This window comes from Notothenia rossii (assembly GCF_949606895.1).
Source record: "Notothenia rossii genome assembly, chromosome: 4".
NCBI lineage: Eukaryota > Metazoa > Chordata > Actinopteri > Perciformes > Nototheniidae > Notothenia > Notothenia rossii.
This window is the reverse complement of record NC_136902.1, coordinates 7,880,440-7,902,584: the sequence shown is the minus strand read 5'-3', so window position 1 is coordinate 7,902,584 and position 22,145 is coordinate 7,880,440. Positions and strand designations below refer to the sequence as shown.

At 40.4% G+C, this 22,145-nt stretch overlaps 1 protein-coding gene and 2 long non-coding RNA genes across 3 annotated transcripts; 1 reads left to right on the top strand and 2 right to left on the bottom strand.

Annotated features, from left to right (window-relative positions):
• Positions 1-7,738: 7,738 nt before the first annotated feature.
• LOC307035308 lies at positions 7,739-10,665 on the top strand. Its single transcript, XR_013807063.1, has 3 exons — positions 7,739-7,984; positions 9,530-9,695; positions 10,543-10,665. It is a non-coding gene; the product is annotated as an uncharacterized lncRNA (long non-coding RNA).
• On the bottom strand, positions 8,467-13,072 carry LOC307035307 (C-type mannose receptor 2-like). Its single transcript, XM_079674448.1, has 6 exons — positions 11,368-13,072; positions 11,021-11,190; positions 10,423-10,645; positions 9,495-9,830; positions 9,289-9,389; positions 8,467-8,825 (listed from the first exon to the last, which is right to left on the bottom strand). Exons 1-6 carry the CDS (start codon positions 11,402-11,404, stop codon positions 8,703-8,705), a joined length of 990 nt encoding a protein of 329 aa, XP_079530574.1. The 5' UTR covers positions 11,405-13,072; the 3' UTR covers positions 8,467-8,702.
• A 383-nt stretch (positions 13,073-13,455) lies between these two features.
• Positions 13,456-20,359, bottom strand: LOC307038289. The gene is made up of 3 exons (XR_013807940.1): positions 16,911-20,359; positions 14,530-16,268; positions 13,456-14,073 (listed from the first exon to the last, which is right to left on the bottom strand). It is a non-coding gene; the product is annotated as an uncharacterized lncRNA (long non-coding RNA).
• Between the last annotated feature and the right edge of the window lie 1,786 nt (positions 20,360-22,145).

Sequence of the window (22,145 nt, the reverse complement as noted above, 5' to 3'; positions counted from 1 at the left end):
ACTTTTGTTCATATTCCAAATTCATGTAATTGAGGTCAGTCGGCCATGATATGCAAAATCATACAACAGATAAAACATGTAAAATGCACTTCTGAATTAGCATTTCAGTTAGTTGTAGTATTTGCCGTAATAAAGGACGTATGAGGAGAAGTTTTTAGTCATGAAAGCAGAAGGAGCAACAGCAGAACTAGTATTAGTGATACCAGGTTTACTGGATTAGCATGTTACCTACAGAGGAGGAATAAGTACTTAGTTATTGTACTGAAGTAAAAGTAAAAGTATTAGAGTGTAGGAATACTCAGTGACAAGTAAAAGTCCTGCAATCAAAATGTCACACCAAGTAAAAGTAGAAAAGTATTGGCATCAAAATAAACTTTAAGTACCAAAAGTAAAAGTACTCATTATGAAGATTGTCCCATTTCAGAATAATATATATGATATTTTTTGATTATAATTATTATAAATTTTAGTCACAACTGGTAAAGGTGCAGCTAGTTTTAACGACTTTGTATACTGCAGGGTAGCTGGTGAATTTAGTCCAGGTGTAACTAAAGTCTGATTTAAAGGTCCCATGTCATGCTTTTCCGGTTATTTTTTTTCTGCATGTAAACGGTCTGCAGAGTCAAAAACCCTCAAAGTACACCCTGTAGCGAGTAAAACTCTAACACAGAAAAGACCTGTCTATGCTGCCCCAGAACGCCTCGTTGGAGATTTCTCTTTTTCAATTTGTTTCTTCCGGGAACCAAAATGGACCAATCCGCGGAGCTCCTCACACACCAGGACCTTTAGCGTAAATGTTCAACTAACAGGGAGTCCCATTGAGTTGCATAGAGCTCCCTGGTTGGTAAAAGACGAGTTGGGATTGCGGAGAAATGCTCTCCGCAGACCCATTCTCACAGCGTTTATAAACTTTTTTCTTATTCAATATCAAGCCACACTTGTGTCCCTCAGGTACGTTCACAACCACAACACCTACACCAACAACAAGAACTGTTCTTCGATGTCATGGCAACGGCAGCATGAGCCGCGGTCCTTCGGGAGGGCGCACCGGTACCGGCGCTGTTGTTATTAGAATCTGGTGCTAGCTGCTCTAACGGATATAAGAAGAAGATGTTTCTCCAATAATGTGGAGGGAGAGCTCTCCTGTCAGACTGAGAGGCTCAGTGAGGTAAAGGACTCTCAGAGGGTTTAGTTAACTTTAGTCTAAGTTATCTCAGTGGGTCTCAAACGGTTTGATCACAATTTATGTAATCAAATCAAATCAAATCAAGTTTTATTTATATAGCACATTTATAAAAGATTTTTGGTCGAGCCAAAGTGCTGTACATATAATAAAAATAGCCTACAGTAGAGACACTTTACAGCTAATACAGCGCAGATTGTTCAGAATATCAGTGTGAAAAATGACACCCTCTATCCTTAGACCCTCACATCGTACAAGGAAAAAAAACACATATCTCCAAGGCAGTCCTTTATAAATATTGGGATAAACAGGTTGGAAATCATTTCAATGAACACTATAGGACAGTAAACCAAAAAATATCGTTTAAAACTGGAGGGATAAAAAAATATGCATGAATAAATAAATGTTAAATGTAAAATAAAAACAAAAATAAAATAAGTTACATTTATTTGTTATTGGCTATGGTAGGTTATTGGTTATGTTCACATACTTATTTGATTATTAAAATGTAAACCGATATTTGTCATATGGGTGTTTAGAGTTGTACCCCCTAGATCTAGTCTCTAGTAATGTGTGCTCAAAGTGCACCAGATTGAAGCATTTTTCTTTAAAATGTTCAAACATTTCTTCCCGGGGGGGGGCATACCACCGGACCCCCCTAGAGGATGTGACGTCCATCCCCCATTCTATTGTGTATTCCTTGGATACTCTATTTATCTTTATCTTTTCTATTGTACGATTCTCTGGCTGGGGGGGGGGGGGGGGGGGGGGCAGCTAAAATCTCGCCTAGGGCAGCAAATTGTCTAGAGCCGGCCCTGGGTGTAGCATAATCTATACTGCAGTGGTTCTCAACCTGTGGTACGCGTACCACTGGTGGTACGCCAGCTCCCGCTAGTGGTACGTGGAGGAATCAGACATATAACATTTTTTTTTTTTTTTGTATTAATTTTTTATGTCTTTATTCAAAGGTGGGGTAGGTAATTTTGGAGAAACCAGCTAGAATTTGAAAATACACAACCGGAAAAAATATGCCACTTCCTTACAGAGCCTTCCACAGATGACATTTTTTTATGGATTTTTTGTCAAAGCACTTAGATATTCATTGCTATCGGGATGTTAAGAGCATTCCATGGAATATAACAAAAAGTGTATCTCGAGCCGGTTTCTCAAACTTGTGACTCAGGAAGAAGGCATTTGCTCAAATAAAGGAGAGAAGGCTGTGACCGAGGTCAAACGCTGAAAAAGCACACACTTGTCCTTAATTGTTATCTTTTTTGTTATCTTTTTTCTTTTCTTTTTTACTTTGCCACCACAGAAATGGCAATAGCAAACATCAGCAGACTGAAGATGAGCTATTAGCCCTTAGGCTCATCTGCTCCTGGAGGCTTCATTATTATTGTGGAACTGAATTCCCAATAGGACATTTTCTGTTACGATGTAGGTTGTTGCAGGAGGCCTACATTCAAACTTTGGTATAGGTCCAGGAAATGACATGTGTGTACAGTTGACATTTGTTGTGTGAGAATAAGTTATTATTTTGTTCTTTATATTCTCACTTGTGGAGAGAGAGAGAGAGAGAAAGAGAGAGAGAGAGAGAGAATTTTAACATTGGTCATATGGTGGTACTTGGAGAGCCAATTATTTTCTCAGGTGGTACTTGGTGTAACAAGGTTGAGAAACACTGATCTATAGGATAAACTAGCCTGTAGCTTTTGTCTACATTATTTACTTTCAGTCTGATCCTATTACTTTATTTCTTATCTTAACCCATAATTGTATTCCTGATTCAATGAACTTCAAGTCTAATCCGTCTCCTCCTGATCCAACTTCTTTGCAATAGAGGTAACAATACTGTATCCTTATGAATCATTCCTCCTTATTCATACTTTATATTGAAGTCTTCTGATATTCTCCGATGTTAAAAATTAGTATTAAGCCATTGAATTTTTATTTAATTTGAATAATGAAGTTTATCTTGAAAGTTACGTAAGTTAGTAACTACGTTTTGTGTTTTGTGTGTGTGTGTGTGTGTGTGTGTGTGTGTGTATGTGTGTCTGTCTGTCTGTCTGTCTGTCTGTCTGTCTGTCTGTCTGTCTGTCTGTCTGTCTTGCTGCAGGGCTATAATAAGTTAATAAATACATTGTTATCGTCTTATACAGTATATTTGTAGAGGTTCATTTACAGATAAAACCGGATACAATAAACACAGTGAAGTCTCTTCTTATCCACATGACCTATGGGTGGTAATAACTACTAAATGTATAGACATGTATAGTTCCCTAATGTAGATGAGCAAACAACTCCTTATCTTAGTTAGTTAGATCTATGGAAGAAACATGTGACTTTCCATTGAAAATAATAAAGAGGAAACATGATTCAGTGCCATAAAGGTTAAAAATAAATGTTCTGCATGTGTGGAGGTTGTTGCTCCTTGCTTACTTGCATGCTCGTAACTCAATTGTCTGTCTGCTGAGTGTAACACACACACACACACACACACACACACACACACACACACACACACACACACACACACACACACACACACACACACACACACACACACACACACACACACACACACACACACACACACACACACACACACACACACTTTACGTCGATACAACCTAACACCTTCCTGTGTCGATGCAGAGGTCCTATCTGGGACGGCTGGAAGGGCTGAGCCTCCTGATTGGTCGGAGCAGGGCGTGGTCGTCGAGGCAACACCTTAAGTCAACAACCACGCCTACATCTCACCTGTCAGCCAATCAGCTTCTGCCTTCTCTGTGACATCACTCTGCCCTCCCACCCTGCTGCTCAGGGACTTGCTGGGATGAAGCTCTCTTCATCAGCTGATCCTTCCTCCTCTTCCTCCTTTTACTCCTCTGAGGAGGCTGCTAAAGGGGGAGGAGGAGAAGGGAGACAAGGAGGAGAGGAGGAGAGGAGGACATCTCGATTGTGACATTTGTAAATATTCTCCACTAGCAAGTTAGCAACATTGTTCCCCTTATGAGGCCATTTCATTCCTTTGAGGCGTATGTTCTTCAAAGTAGCAGAAAGAAATATGGCAGCAAAATGGGTTTTTCATTCCAGTGCAGAGATTTCTTTATTCATTCAAGATATAGGTACGTGTTTCTGGAAAATCCTTGATACTAGTTTATTTATATTGGAAACATGTTAAAAGGTCACACTCGTTTTTTGAAAAATACAATTGAAGGACTCAAGTTAAGAGTGAAAGGTCTTAAAAACCTCCTGTCAGCTCGTTTGCTAAACAAAATGAAGACAACACATGTTTTGTGCACTTCAGCCAAGTGTCCACTATATAGACTTAAAACATGAACATCACATATTTCTTCTCCACAATAATTGGGCTTTTCTTTGCTCTCTGTGGCTCAAATGACTGAGGTTTTCTGTTTCCAGAGCGCCTCTTTGACAAATATTAGTTAACTAACTTACTAACTTAAATGTATGTTCCCAAAGGCCCTCCTCTTAATTCAGTCAAAAAAAATTTGACTAACACGAGTATAATTCATCTCTGCTGAGTCCAACAGTCAAATCTGTCATTTACGTATGAAAAAGAGTTTATAAGACTCCCATCTTCCTCCTCCTTGTCAGATCACCTCCCAGCGGCCATATTTGTTTGACATGTCCATATTTAGTGATTCTCACCGTCTTTAAAGACATTAAAGGACCAGTCTTGTTGTTATGGTTACTAAACTCTCAGACTGAAGCAGAAACACTTCCACGTCGAACACTGAGACCTCTCTGCTGATGTCCTCTCTTTTATTTTGTATTTCTTTATTTTTCTTCCACTAATTTGAGTGTTACCGTGTCACCATGGTGACCGGCGACCTAACTGACGACAGAGCTCCAGTTGTGTTAACCCGGTGACTGACTACAGTACCCATGATGCAACAGGGCAGCCCTGAAGAAAAACGACGACGGGAACATTTGGGATTAAAAATCGAAGGAACAAACAAGGATTTAAAAAAAATTATAATAATAAAATAGGATGAAGTACTTTGAAAGATCTGTTGATGTCTCGGGACTTACAAAAAAAGGACTACATTGTGATGTCATCGAGAGCTTGTTTTTACCCATATTACCCTTCAAACATTACCGTCCAATCACTTCCTTCCTCCTCATTCACTTCCTTTCAGCTGGTTTTTACTTCAGAGTTGTCATTTGCTGTCACATCCGGAGTTCAAAATTACGACCTGTAACTTATAAAATGTGAAATATAACCATAGAAAAACACGACTGGATTCACACAAGAAGTGAACATAAGATTTAAGATTTCGATTTTTGCACAGATCTGGTGATTTGAGATGGGATTTAATCCTCTTGATGTTAAAAACTTGAAAATAAAAATGTTTGTCAGCGTTCACATCACCGCTCAGACTCTCTTACACTGTTACATCCTAACTTCCTTTCCATCATGTGGTTAAATGTTGTATTATTTCTGTGCCACTCTGTCTTGCTTACTGCTGCCTCTGTTTGTGACTACAGTTCCCAGAATGCCTTTCAGCAGAGACGGTGTGTCAGATTCTGTATAGTCTTTTTATAACTGGGTGACATAAAAACACAGCAGTTTTCTGCAGGTAGATAAAAGGTGCACTGGGGAATACAATTTAGTTGGAGTTTGGTATCAGCATGTGATCTGAAGCGGCTTTACTGATTGGCCGATGAAGTTACCGAATCATGTGGTCAGTAATTTAAATACTGCTATTACTGAATGTCATGCAGGATTATTCTGGAGTTACCTTGATAAGTACTTTCTGTGTGGACAAGAGTCGACCATGATGTTGTATTTAATAAACATTAGTCAGTTTAAGGTGATACTTCTGTTGGTATAATGTGTTTATTGAGTTAAGGGCACGCATTAAGGTGTGAAGGGTAATTGTTTGGGTACGAATGATGAAAATTTGACTAAATACACAAAACATGTGACTTTAGGGATTAAATAATCCTTTACTACTTTAATAAATGTAGGTGTGCAAGTGTTAATACATTCATGAAAACAGTAGTGTGTTTTGAACCTTTTCTGTACCGCATCTGGTCTGTTTCGCTCATATGTAATGAACTTCTGTCTATTTGATCACTGAGTTTCCACGCTACAAAGAAAGCAGCGACTCTTTGATTTGGATACAAAGATAAACATTTATTATGTCTTAGATCATATATCAAATCCTATTTTGACCACATGTTAATCTAAGGAACAGGAAACACACGTCGCTATAGAAATGTTCGTGATGTTATTTTCCTTCTAACAGTGTAAAAGTGTTTCCGGGTGATTTCTACTTCCTGTGTGAGTGCAGCCAGTCTGCTGTCTATAGAGATTTTCTTTTATTTGAACCCCAAATGACCATAGTATTTGCTCTGCGGTGCTATTTGCTGTCTAACAACTATCTAGGAAAAAAAACCTCCTGGTTGTGTTTTGAATGTATTTGTAAATGTTTAGGTGTGTTTTCTAAAGACGCGCACTAGAAACCGTTCTGGACCAGCTGATAAACTTCAGATCAGAGTCCTGGTTCTGAAATGGACTCACACACACACACACACACACACACACACACACACACACACACACACACACACACACACACACACACACACACACACACACACACACACACACACACACACACACACACACACACACACACTGAAGGACAAACTGCTGAGCACTTTGATTGGAGGATGGAGGGATGAATGGACCAATAAAGGGTTCACGGTGAAGCGACCACACACGATGTACAGCCAGTTAATCCTGACCTAACACACCTGTACAGTCACCACTGACCTGGATACAGTGATTGGTTTTAGTTTGTGAATAAAGTCTTGAATGCCAAAATGTACCTATTTACTGCTCAAATTGTGTTTTTTATTGTTGGTCTTTTTTCCTTTTCCAAATGATTGTTTTGGCTTTAAATGTTTAAAGTTGAATACATCATGAAAGAATAAGAAATCCAGAAAATATTCACTTTTGAGATGCTGGAACCCAGTGGCGAGCCGTGACTTGTATACCTAGGCCCTCTGACCTCTGAGTTCTTTTGGTAAAACTACTGAAAAATATAACTAAACATTTTTTTTAATATTTAAAAGAAAATATATATTTTTAATGTTTTTAAATATTATTTTGTAGAATATCTTAGAGCCCTGCCGGCTCGCCACTATTACTTAGATACTATGTTATAAGAGTCATCTGAGTTTACATTCAAGTCTTGCACTAAGAACCAGTAATACTTTATGGTTTAATATGTTGATTTCATTGTCTTGAGTTACAGGATGCTGTGTTAACTACAATATTTCATTTGACTGAGTTACACACAGTAGGAGGTTATTCCTTCAAGAAAGGGGGAAATGTTGTGTCCTGTTACTGTAGCCAGAGGGCGCTGTAGGACAGAGAGTTGATATAGGATGCCTGAAGGTGGAAGTTTGATAAAGAAGAATAAAGGAGGAAAGGATAGCACACGTGCCTACGGCTCATACTTTCTACCTACTTGCATACCTACAAAATACCACAAACTTCCAGCTTTATACTTTGGGTAATCTAGTAAAGCATTTGTACATGCTTTAATGTTAAACAAACTTTATTTTTCTTTGTGTCTGGATACCTGTTTCAAACGCTTTGTTTTAGCTGCTCAAAGGGATTTTATTGTCACGGCCTCCATGGCGTTAGAACAGGACTTATTATTGGAACTGAAACACTCAGGTAATCTGAACAACACAGTAACTGAACTCTTCAGACAGAAAGAAAGGAGGATGGTTTTTGGGTACAAATAATCAAACGTATTGGTGAGTACTGGCTATAATGACTTTTATTAAACATTGTTGATATTTTCTTGTCATTTTATGAAGTAAATATTGTTGCTTCTGCTAGGGATGATGTGCGGCGCAGCAGTGAAAGGAGGCTTGTTGAATTGTGTTGTTCGGTGTTCTTGCTTTAGTAATGGCATTCATTCTCTACATTAGAAACCTGTCTGTGACGCAGCGCCCTGTTATACTGCGTTAATGTATCATATTAATGGTTTCTATAGTCGTGACGTCATAATAATGCTATTAGGAGGTGGATTCATTCAGGTAGACGCTACTGAAGGCCTAGGTGTGAAATGCACGGCCTGTTACTGTTTTCAACATAACTCATTTGAAGATATTGTGAGACAAAAAAAACAATAATTAGGATGTAAATAAAGAAACATATTTTTGTATGAAATTTCATTAAAGGTCATTTTTTTTATTGGTAATTTAATCTTAATCAAAAGTCAACAAAAGCCAAACATTGTATTATTATCTCCCACCGGCCAAGCAAACACATTCAATAGTAAAAACCCTAAACATATTAAATTCATAACCATATATAACAAGGAAAAGCATCACATTTTCTATCTTCTATCAAAATGATCGTAACTAATTGATTATTCAGATCATTGTTGCAGCTGAATTCTGTAACACGAGGACTTTGAGGAAAGAAATACACTTTTCTCTGATAAAAATCACACACAGCAATTCAGCTTTAGAGCTCCTCCCTCTTCTTCTCCTCCTCCTCCTCCTTCTGGAAGACTTGTCCATCCGGCTGCTTCCTCCAGGCCAGTTGGACGTTGTCGTCCAATCCCTGGGCCCTTAGGTTCTTTTTCGCCTGAGACACAAAAACTCATGATCATTATGGTTCCAATAAAAACAGATGATGTATCTTTAGTTCACTCATCTGAAATGGTGGCTGTTCCCCTTATTTCTTCCAGTGTAAAGGCTTACCTCAGGTTATGGAATAGTATTTGTACATGTTCCTAATGCATTTGGTGGCATGTGGCTAAGTTTCTGCTATTTACTTCTGCACATATTTACACGTCTTCTTCCTAAATGCTTGGGTCCTGTTATTTGTGGCCAAAGTATTGAATGTATAATGGATATAGAATTTCATTCATGTTCCTCTTGGTCCATTTCATTCGTATTGAAATTAATTTACTGCATTTTCTTTAATTGAATTCATTATTCTTTAATAGTTATTTATTTGTTTCCTACCTCTTTCGTCTCTTGTTCTCATGTCATGTGAATTTCCTTTCTGGTGATGATTTTGCATAAAAGTAGAAAACATGATTTACCTCCACCAACATCGCATCCAGAAAAGCGGGGTCGTTCAGATCCACACCGTTTGGTTTCTCCACCCTCACCTTGATCACTTGCATTGAAACAGTCACAACAGCTAGAAACACAAACAAACTTCATCAGTCACAACGTTTATGGTGTCTTCTTTTTCAGCAGACTCATTATCATCACTTGCTTTGACGTAGCTGTGAATTTTACTCACGTCCGTAGCAAATGAATGGTTTCTTCACTCCACAGTCCAAGTCCTCCCATTTTCCAGAGTTGTGGAAAGCTGCAGCCACACAAACCTTTAAAGCTCTGAGGTCAGGTTTATTTGCTGCCCAGTACTTGAAGGAGGAGCTACTTCCATCGGACCACTTCCAGGAGTCTCTGTAAAGGCCGATCCAATAATAATCCCCTCCAGGTAACATCTCATCAATCTGCTGGTGCTCTGTCTGGTTTCTCACACTGGCCAGGTCTGTGTGGTTTTCTCTGCAGTAGCTCTGGGCCTCAGTCCATGTCATTTTGCTCTCAGTGAGGACAAATGTAGCATTCGGCCCTGAAAATGGACCCCAGAGAAGCTGAGTAGAGGCACCACAACATACAGCCTGACATCAATGCCACATCTCTGGTGGAATTGATGCCTTTATAATATAAAATATTACATTTAAATCCCACACATTTGTACTTTGTAATTTGTAGTTCTGGGGTTTTTCAACACATGAATGTTGGCAAGAAACTTTAGTAGTATCAGTGGAAGAAGTATTCAGATCTTTTAGTAAAAGCAGGAGTACAACGATGTGAATATACTGTGTTACAGGTTAAAGCTTCATTCAAATGATATTGATTCTATATTGTTCTTATTCTGTTTAGAAAAGATCTATAAGATGTAAAACGTACCTACAATTCTAAAACAAGTTTGCAAAAAAGGGTATATACATCATTTCCTTTTACGTTATCTTTTAAATGAAACCATGTGAGAATTTTAGTGAAAAGGGAAATGTCTTTAGTGGAACTGCTAACAAAAGAAAAAGAGTCACAAAGAAAAAAGGTTGTGAACCGCTAGTTAGATAAAGACAAATGCATTGTATTTCAGAAGCTTAAGATATGATTTTAAATGTGTTATATTAATTTCAAGTTTATATTCTTACCTGTGACATCAAAGCAGACCACCTTGGCTGGGTAATTACAAGCCAGATCTTGCCATGTTCCTGTTCCACCAGAATAAAAAAATGTGCATTGTTCATTTTGCCCGTTGTCTGGTTGTCCAGTCCCCCATAGTCTGAACTCCGTCTCCCCCGGTCCGTAGAAGCTTGGGTCTGACATCGACCACTTCCAGGTGTCCCGGTCATCGTGCAGCCCTATCCAGGCTGACTGAAAGCAAGACATTGTTATAATTATTACACCCTGTTGAAGCTTTTAAAGCTGCTGCTTGAGAAAATGTGTATGTTTAATAAAGAGAAGGTTTGTTTTGCCTTCATGAGACCAGCCTTGGTACGTGGTGATCTAAAGGGAATCCCCTCAAGTCAGCATTCATTTACAGCCTTGTTACTCTGAACCTCTTCCACTTTATTACAGGGTTTGATGCTATAGCTTTGGCTTCAAACATTTTCAACTCTGTTTTAATACTCAGGTTCCCATAGGACTTTAAAACAGGTTTAGCTTTCTCTAATAATCTCTCCTTTTTAAATTTAACTCTCAAAGAAATGTAATTCATTTGAATCGAAAGACAGAGAAAAGTGACCTCACTTGTTTGTATTGGCCTGCCATGTTGTTCAGGAGCTCCACAACCTCCATGCTGTCTACAGTGGCCAGGTCTGTGTGTTTCTCTCTGCAGTATCTCTGGGCTTCAGGCATGGTCTTTGCTTCAGAAACAAAATGGTACTGACGTTCAGCCTGTGAGGAGACAGCGCTCAGCCCTGCAGAGACACAGACACTTTGATTATTCAATATCAATTACTGAAACAACTTCTCCAAATTACATTAAAGTTAAACTGTAAATTAAATAACTTAAGTAATTGTCAGTGGGAAACCAAAATACAAAGTACGACAAATTGCTAATGGGATAACATATTTTAAATACAAATAATAATTACCTGAAAGAGCGATGATGATCAGAAGAGCTTTTTCCATCCTTGCCTCTTCCCTGTTCCTCTCTTTTGGAATGAGACTGGAAATGTGCAGCTGTTGACATTATACATTAGGTAAAATGCAAAGTGGATATGGAACGGACAGCTTTTTTACATCAGGCTTATTTAGTTACATTTGCACATGTATTTACATGGAAAGACCAATAGAGTAGTGTGGGCGTAGGACTGGTGATACACAGCAGGAAAACCAAATCCATGCCCATAAACAAAAACAATACAAAAAGTCTGAAGCAACACTGATCATTTCATATAATGAGACACTTTTACAGCTTACAAGCCAATACATTTAAAAGATCACAAAACCGGTGTAAGAATTATTGCACTGACTTCCAGCTTCATACTTTGGGTATTCCAGCTTTAATGTTACATAAACTTTATTTTCTTTGTGTCTGGATACCTGTTTCAAACGCTTTGCTCAAAGGGATTTTACTTTCACGGCAAAGGCTTGTTCTTAGGAAGGTTCATGTATAAAGAGAACTGAGCAGTGTCAGAAGCAGGACTCTGTTCATTCCTATATTCCACAATGTGTTTTGACAGAAATACGATACGATAATACTTTATTTGTCAGATCAGGTCTGAAATTTGACTTGCATCACAGCAACTCCATGTCCAACATCAACAGACAGGTATCCAGACACAATACATGAAACACAAACAACACACATTTAACGTAACAGCACAATCAGTGAGAGAAAACATGCTCAAGAGCCTTCAGCGTGCATCTGATCTGGGATCAGCTCTGTTTACTGTGAGGATTGACTGATGCACGAAGGAGTGCTTCAGTCTGACTTTATTGAATGGTGGGACCCTGTATCTCCGATTAGATGGCAGCAGTTCATATTCACTGTTCAGAACATGGTTTGGGTCAGAGATGATGTGGTTGGACAGCCTCACTAGGTTGTTATGATAGGCTGAGTCATAGAGTCTCTGACAGGTTGACCAACAATCTTTGAGCAGATTTTTAACAGGTGGAGCAGTTTTGATTTTAAAGCTGCTGACAAACACTTGTACCCGGTAGTATTGCAGTACTGCAGAATAGACATGATCACAGATGTAAAGAACAACAGAAGAAGTTCTTTGCTCGCCCCAAAAGACCTAAGACGGCGGAGAAAATAAATTCTTTGTTTTGTCCTTTTGCTCAGATATTCAATGTGATCCTTCCATGACAGCAGATGGTCAATCATTACACCCAAGTATTTATATGAAACTCCCTGCTTGGTTTCATCTGTATGGATGACCATGGGGACTTGATGGGAGTCAGATGGTGAGCCAAAAAGGATTTCCTCAGTTTTCTTGGTGTTGATCTCAAGAGCATTGTTATCAGTCCACTCCACCACCTGATTTACAGCCTGTTGGTGCAGCTCAGGGTCGTCTGTGTTACTGAGCACAGATATTATTGCAGTGTCATCAGAGTACTTAATGATGACTTGATTTGGTGTGTTGGTACGACAATCATCAGTGTAGAGAGTAAAGAGCACAGCTGAACTCACGCAGCCCTGGGGGGCCCCTACATTGGTTGTGATGGCAGATGATAGGGTTTTGTTAACCTTCACAAGTTGCTCTCTACTGGTGAGGAAAGCAGCATACCAGTAAATCAGGTATGGATTTACTTCCATTTTGGCCATTTTTGACACCAAGATGTCTGCTTGTATTGTGTTGACTGAACTGACTCGACTTCCAGCATCAGCCTCCATGGCGTTAGAACAGGACTTATTATTGGAACTGAAACACTCAGGTAATCTGAACAACACAGTAACTGAACTCTTCAGACAGAAAGAAAGGAGGATGGTTTTTGGGTACAAATAATCAAACGTATTGGTGAGTACTGGCTATAATGACTTTTATTTAACATTGTTGATATTTTCTTGTGATTTTATGAAGTAAATATTGTTGCTTCTGCTAGAGATGATGTGCGGCGCAGCAGTGAAAGGAGGCTTGTTGAATTGTGTTGTTCGGTGTTCTTGCTTTAGTAATGGCATTCATTCTCTACATTAGAAACCTGTCTGTGACGCAGCGCCCTGTTATACTGCGTTAATGTATCATATTAATGGTTTCTATAGTCGTGACGTCATAATAATGCTATTAGGAGGTGGATTCATTCAGGTAGACGCTACTGAAGGCCTAGGTGTGAAATGCACGGCCTGTTACTGTTTTCAACATAACTCATTTGAAGATATTGTGAGACAAAAAAACAATAATTAGGATGCAAATAAAGAAACACATTTTTGTATGAAATTTCATTAAAGGTCATTTTTTTATTATTCATTTAGTCTTGATCAAAAGTAAAAAAAAAGCCAAACATTTTATTATTATCTCCCACCGGCCAAGCAAACACATTCAATATTAAAAACCCTAAACATATTAAATTCATAACCATATATAACAAGGAAAAGCATCACATTCTCTATCTTCTATCAAAATGATCGTAACTAATTGATTATTCAGATCATTGTTGCAGCTGAATTCTGTAACACGAGGACTTTGAGGAAAGAAATACACTTTTCTCTGATAAAAATCACACACAGCAATTCAGCTTTAGAGCTCATCCCTCTTCTTCTTCTCCTCCTTCTGGAAGACTTGTCCATCCGGCTGCTTCCTCCAGGCCAGTTGGACGTTGTCGTCCAATCCCTGGGCCCTTAGGTTCTTTTTCGCCTGAGACACAAAAACTCATGATCATTATGGTTCCAATAAAAACAGATGATGTATCTTTAGTTCACTCATCTGAAATGGTAGCTGTTCCCCTTATTTCTTCCAGTGTAAAGGCTTACCTCAGGTTATGGAATAGTATTTGTACATGTTCCTAATGCATTTGGTGGCATGTGGCTAAGTTTCTGCTATTTACTTCTGCACATATTTACACGTCTTCTTCCTAAATGCTTGGGTCCTTATTTGTGGCCAAAGTATTGAATGTATAATGGATATAGAATTTCATTCATGTTCCTCTTGGTCCATTTCATTCATATTGAAATTAATTTAGTGCATTTTCTTTCGTTGAATAATTATTCTGTAATAGATATTTATTTCCTACCTCTTTCGTCTCTTGTTCTCATGTCATGTGAATTTCCTTTCTGGTGATGTTTTTGCATAAAAGTAGAAAACATGATTTACCTCCACCAACATCGCATCCAGAAAAGCGGGGTCGTTCAGATCCACACCGTTTGGTTTCTCCACCCTCACCTTGATCACTTGCATTGAAACAGGCACAACATCTAAAAACTAGGGGTGCACCGAATGGGAAATTCATGGCCGAAACCGATACCGAAAATAGGAAACAGTTGGCCGAATGCCGAAAGGCCGAAAATGATTGATAGAAATATATATATATATATATATATATATATTGTATACATTTTTTACCAATGTTGTTCAGCTACCTGATTATGGAAAAAGACATGATTATGGCAAAACTTAACTTAAATAATAATCACTATTATGGGTCCATAAAACATTTTTTCAGCACTTTTGAATGCATACAGTACATTAATTCCAAGTCAAGTGCATTTTCTTTTCTCTGTAGGATAACTACAACAAAGTGCATTCAGAACAAAGCCAAGGTGCTTTAAAACTGCATAAACATCCAGGCCAGTAGGCCTACAACAAAATAGTGTAAATAAAGACTGTAACAGCCAGGCCTTCAACAACAACAAATGCACCTATAAGTTTGGTAACGTGTTGTTGTGATGACGTAATCAAAACGCGGCGACAAGCACGGCGCGCGACCATGCTCGCGGCTAGCTCACAGCCGACATGTCTGCCGCTTGGAGATATTTAAAAATATCAGAGAGAGAGGCGCGGATTACGATTTGTAAAACGTGTTCAGCTGACATTTTTCGAGGGGGTGTAACTGCAAAGACTTTCACCACTTCGGGATTACTCCACCACTTGAAATCAAAACACCCGGACAAATATGCGGATTATGATCAACGTAACCCTGTGCTCTGACATTCGGTGATATTTTTTCGGTGCTAAAACCCTTTCGGCCGAAAGCCGAAATGGCCTTTTTAACCATTTTCGGCCGATCATTTTCGGTGGCCGAATATTCGGTGCATCCCTACTAAAGACACAAACAAACTTCATCAGTCACAACGTTTATGGTGTCTTCTTTTTCAACAGACTCAATATCATCACTTGCTTTACTCGCTGTAGCAAATGAATGGTTTCTCCACTCCACAGTCCAAGTCCTCCCATTTTCCAGAGTTGTTGAAAGCTGCAGCCACACAAACCTTTAAAGCTCTGAGGTTAGGTTCATTTGAAGGAGGAGTTACTTCCATCGGACCACTTCCAGGAGTCTCTGTAAAGGCCGATCCAATACAAACCCCCTCCAGGTAACAGGTGAAATAACTGCTGGTTCTCCGCTGGGTTTCTCACACTGGCCAGGTCTGTGTGGTGTCCTCTGCAGTAGCTCTGGGCCTCAGTCCATGTCATGTACCTGTCAATGCGGACAAATGTGTCACGATCACAGGTACAGATCAGAACCCAATAGCACGACTCAGATACAACCAGTGTATAGCAATGTTCAGTTTATTCAGGTCAGGGACAGGCAGGGTCAAAATCAGGAAATCCATCAGACAGGCAACCAGAACCAGACAGGGAGCAGGCAGGAACTCGAGATCCGTAAACAGGCAGGCATGGATCAAAAACCGGGCAGGACAAAAATCTAGGCTAGAGAACAACACTCACTGGAGAGCTTGGTGGAAACGACAAGACAATCTGGTAAAGGACAAGTGATAGTGAGGTGGTATAAATACTGTGGAGTGATGAGGGAATGAGTAACAGGTGAGGGGAAGGGCTGGGGAGACCAGGTGAGGGAAGTGAGCTGATTACAAGGGCCTGGAGGAAGGCGGGATCTGAAATGACAGGAGAGTTTAGATGAGCCACCAAACAAACAATAATAGAAGTGTCTAACTTGTGACAAAATGTTGCATTCGGCCCTGAAAATGGACCCCAGAGAAGCTGAGTAGAGGCACCACGACATACAGCCTGACATCAATGCCACATCTCTGGTGGTATTGATGCCTTTATAATATAAAACATAACATTTAAATCCCACAAATGTGTACTTTGTCATTTGTAGTTCTGGTGTTTTTCAACACATGAATGTTGGCAAGAAACTTTAGTAGTATCAGTGGAAGAAGTATTCAGATACTTGAGTAAAAGCACGAGTACAACGATGTGAGTATATTCTGTTACAGGTTAAAGCTTCATTCAAATGATATTGATTCTATATTGTTCTTATTCTGTTTAGCACAGATCTATAAGATATAAAACGTACCTACAATTCTGAAACAAGTTTACAAAAAATTGTGTACACATAATTTCCTTTTACGTTATCTTTTAAATGAAACCATGTGAGAACTTTAGTGAAAATCATAGACATCTGAATCATTACAAGGAGTCACAAGAAAAAAGGTTAGTTAGATAAAGATCAATGCATTGTATTTCAGAAGCCTTAAATGTGTTTAATATTAATTTAAAGTTTATATTCTTACCTGTCCCGGTCATCGTGCAGCCCTATCCAGGCTGACTGAAAGCAAGAAATTGTTATAATTGTGTTTCTCTCTGCAGTATCTCTGGGCTTCAGACATGGTATTTGCTTCATAAACAAAATGGTACTGACGTTCAGCATGTGAGGAGACAGCGCTCAGCCCTGCAGAGACACAGACACTTTGATTAGATTCAATATCAATTACTGAACCAACTTCTCCAAATTACATTAAAGTTAAACTGTAAATTAAACAACTTAAGTAATTGTCAGAGGGAAACCAAAATACAAAGTACTAACATTTGCTAATAGATAAGATGCAGTATTTTAAATGAAAATATTTAAAACTCTTGCCTGAAAGAGCGATGATGATCAGACAAACGTATTCCATCCTTGTCTCTTCCCTGCTCTTCTCTTTTGGACTGAGACTGTAGATGTGCAGCTTTTTACATTATACATTAGGTTAAACATTAACTAACATTATGCATTGGTTAGCTGCACTCTTCGACCTAATGCAAAGTGGATATCGGTTTATTATATCAGGCTTATTTACTTACATTTGCACATGCATTTACAAGAAAAGACAAATAGAGAAATATGGGCTATGGTTGATACACAGCAGGAAAACCAAATGACAACTGTATTTCAATGCAGCCACCACGAAAATGTCCTTCAACGGCCGGCGCACTTCCTTGGGTCTTGGGTCGGGAAGGTTCCTAACGGAGTGAAATGACTCAAAAGTTCCTCAGTGTCAGGCGTGATAAGAGCTACTCAGATTCTCTAGATCAGGGGTCGGCAACCCCTGGCACACGTGCCACCATTGGCAGGCGGCACCGTAACCAGTGGCACACTAGGAATAAGTGTGCAAAATATTAAAATTGTATTTTCGGATCCTGAACGAGACCGCCGCCAGAGCGCGTCTCCCCGTTAACTGCAGAAGGAAGCCATGCATGCAACGCAGCCCCGCTCTCTTTAACGGCCCGTCCACACGGCGGCGTGCGTTGAAGCTTCAACGCTTCTTCCCTTTCACTTTGAATGGGGTGACGTCACGTTTCGCCGAAGTGCATTGTGGGAGTGAAGCGTAGATTTGCTCGCGTTGCTGTCGACGAAAGTTGAGCAATGTTCAACTTTTGAAGCTTCGGCGGAAGCGTCAGCCAATCGAATCGTATGCCAGTACAAGCTCTAGCCATTCAAACCGCGTGCTTGTGTGTCCGGGGCGGGAGATTCATGTGATTGGTTGTTGGTCGAGTTTCAGCCCCCCCCTGCCGGCAAGCGATAACGCACGCCGCCGTGTGGACAGGCCGTAACTCCAGGCCGTAACGCCAGGCCGTAACTCCAGGCCGTAACTCCAGGCGACTTTCTGCCGCTTTCCTCCGTGGTGCAGTGCTGATCGTTTCACCACGGAGGAAAGCACTTCACTAATTGCAGTACCTATAAGGAGCTGTACAAATGCCGCAGTTTTTGCGTGGCTGTGTATTTAGTTGAAAGCCCAGTGGCGATCTGCTCATCTCTCATCTAAATAATATGCTACACAGGGGCGGACTGGCCATCTGTGTGTGATGGAGAATCACAGAATGGACGGTCATCCTTATTATTATGCCGTTCAAACCAATTATTTAAATTGATTTAAACGGCATAATGTAGCCTAAGTTGCGCTGACAGGTGAAAGAGGTACACACACTGCCTCCCCGCAGCGAGGCTCCCCCCACCCTCCTGTTGACAATTCACGATCGTCTGCACAATGATCACAATCAAAAAGGCTGCCGACCCCTGCTCTAGATGATAGGAAAAGAGCTTCAGTGCTTCCTTTAGTTTAGCATACACTCAACCACCCTTTTCGAAATGAAAGGAGAAAATGTTGTATATTTTTTTATGTAATAATGTTGTTCACTGTTTTTCATGTTTATAAATCATCACCGCAAAGTATCTACATGCGCTTATAGTAATCTACTGCTTCCTCATGGCAGACACACATCAATAACATCCGCTGGCCAATCATTAACAGCCTAATTTAAGTACAGTCAGATTCTCTTTGCACCGCAGTTGTCTTTTCCTGAGTCCTGGTTTATTCTCCTTTGCATTTTCTCTTTCTCTTAACCCAATGATGTTTAACTGAGAAGTTAAGGAATAGTGGTTTAGAAAAGACGATAGGATAATTTTTGGAAATTCAACCGCAACCCGTGTGGTCAAAAAGGTCATCAATGCAACTTGTTAGAAAAATATCACTCATCACCGGCTTCAGCTTCAATATCAGGATCCATGTATTTATTATCCTCTCAAGAATGGAAGTAGTCATTACATACAGAGCATTCGGTACAACTAGTTCCTGAACAGTGTCCTTCACATGCTGATATACAAGAGAGGGAGTTACACGGACACAAGATACATGTATACTGGTTTAAAGCAGTATTCTATGCTTAGTTCAGATTAGCTAAGACCCACGTAAGCAATAAACATGACAGTCATATGTCTCTCTCCATAGAGGCTGGATCATCATGTTAATCACATAGCTATCATATGCCTCAAACAGTCCTGACGCTCTTCTAGGTAATCACACATCCTGTTACGTACAGCTACAGTTGGGATACCTCTGTTATCAAGGTACTCTGATAATTGGAAAAGTACATTCAGTATTTTCCCAAATCAGCTCCAAGAGCCACATTACACTGAAGCACGAATAGCAAAATAAGGAAGCGGAGGTAAAGGAAAGGATCACATATACATATTCAAAGTTCTGTGGCTTCCATTGACCTCCTGCTGACTCTTCCAATGAATTCATCAGTCCATCTTTGGTCTGTTCCCCTTTTCGTCCTTTGCATATAGCTGATACTGCATGTTTGTTTTTAAAGTTTATGTGGGTGTCCTTGTAAAAGCAGTGTGTTTGTTTTACATGTTCAAATGTTTGCATGTAGTTTGTTAGGAAATACTGTTGCCCATGTCTTGACCAGGGCTCCATTGGATGATTCATTCTCAATGGGACTTGGTTGAATAATTGATTAAAAACAAGAAATGTAAAAAATATTTCGTGAGGCGATTGAAAAATAACTCAACTTAACTTAAGTCAAACAATCAGTATCAGAATCAAAATCAGAATAACTTTATTCGTCGCACCGAGGGGACATTTGCATTTGTTACAGCAAGAAAAGAGCCAAAGACAGCTTAATGTTAACCAACAAGCATGCATACAAAATATTAAAGATACACAATTTACAAAATACACATCCTGTAACACATCCAACAGCTATGTACGGCATAGTATATATTGTGCATAATTGGTATTGCACAACAAGGGGTGTTATAGTCTTTGTTGTTATATGTGTGGGGGTCTACCAGGGACCATGAGGGTTATACAGTCTGACCGCTGCAGGAAGGAAGGAGCTGTGAATATCTCTCATGCCCCTTTCACACCAACGCGTTGTCAGCTCCGGCTCGGAGCTGGAGCCTGAAAAGTACAGTTTTTTCCTGTTCACACCGCAGAGGCGCCGCCTCTTAGTTCCGGAATCCGGTTCACTTCCAGCTCCAAAAAATGGTTGGTCTAGAGCACTGGTTCTCAACGGGGGCGGTACCACCCCCCAGGGGGCGTTCAGAGAACATCGGGGGGCGCTGGAAGCAATATTTTTGAAAGGGGGGCGTTGAGGTGTTCTTGGGGGGCGTTCACGCATAATGTCTTTTTGTCATGAAAAACGCTGGCCACAGCGTCTTTTCCTGTACAAAAAGCAGCTGTCAGCATCTTTTGTTGCTATAGGAAACCACAACTCTGCTTGCGATTGGTCAGCTGTCAGCAGTGTTATTACGGGTACGTTCGTAAATGCACGAACGGTCAGTCCGCTCGGAAAACCCGTCTGTTCCGCCAGAGCACCCAGCTGTGAGCGCTCAGAGCGCAGCCCTCTGGACTGTGGAACGGGGACGCTCGGAGCGCTCTGAGCGCATTTACGAACGTACCCTACAAAAAGCAGCCGGGAGCGGACCGGAAGTCGTAGTAATTTTGGGATCGCGACTGTTAATAATCTGTGTCACTTTGTTAAATTTTGATATGTTTTGATATGACAAATTCCACTGACAGATTCAAACTAAGTGGTCAGTTTATGAAAATAATACCCGTTTCTATGTCTGCTACGACATGGAAGAGCTGGCTAGCCAGGCTGCTCCACACAGAGCTCTGTTTGTTCAAAATTACAACGACTTCCGGTCCGCTCCCGGCACGATGTCTTGTCATGTCACCAGCTAGCCCTCTAGCGTTTGCCGCCATATCGTGACACTACCCCCCCCCCCCCCCCCCTAAATATTAGCATCATAAAACAACAAAAATCATATCACATCAGCAAAATGGCCGCGAAAAAAGATAAAATGCAGACAGTACTCTATTGAATATCTTAGCTATGGCTTCATACCGTCTCCTACCAATGCACAGCTCCCAATGTGTTTACTTTGCGAACATGTATTTTCCAATGAGGGAATGAAACCCTCACGTTCAAAGGAGCACCTTACCAAGATCCACCCGGATAAGGCAGATAAGGAGCGTCCGTTCTTCCAGGCCCTCAAAGAGAAACATGGTAGGAGCACCATCAGCAGTCTCTTCGCTAGGAAGACCACCCAGACTGACAGCGGGCTAATAGCGTCATATAACATCTCCTTGCTGATAGCCAAATGTGGGCAGCCGTTCACAATCGGAGAGAAGTTGGTACTCCCTGCCATCAAAGAGGTCATATCTACTGTGATGGAGCGTGATCCCACACAGGTGCTGAAATCCATCCCACTCAGTAAGGACACCGTAGCACGCAGGATTGATGAAATGGGTGCTGATACAGAGGAGCAGCTGTGTGCCATCCTGCGGGAAACTCCATTCCGCCTTCAGCTGGATGAGACAACCACTTCTGACAACAATGTTCTGTTGATGGCCTATGTCCGCTATAGCACCTCCAACAGTCAGGAGATGGCTGAGGAATTTTTATTTTCCAAATATCTGGTCACAGACACCAAGGGCCAGACCATTTTTAATGCACTGGATGCTTATCTACAGGAGAAGTCAATCCCGATCAACAACATCCTCGCATGTGCTACTGACGGTGCCCCTTCCATGGTTGGCAGGTACCGTGGCTTCACCACTCTGCTGAAGGAGCAGGTCCCGCATGTCCTCACAGTCCACTGTGTCTTGCACCGCCACAACCTTGTGGCCAAATCTAAAGGTCCACGTCTCCACGAGTCTCTCAATATTGCAGTAAAGGCAATAAACAAAATAATA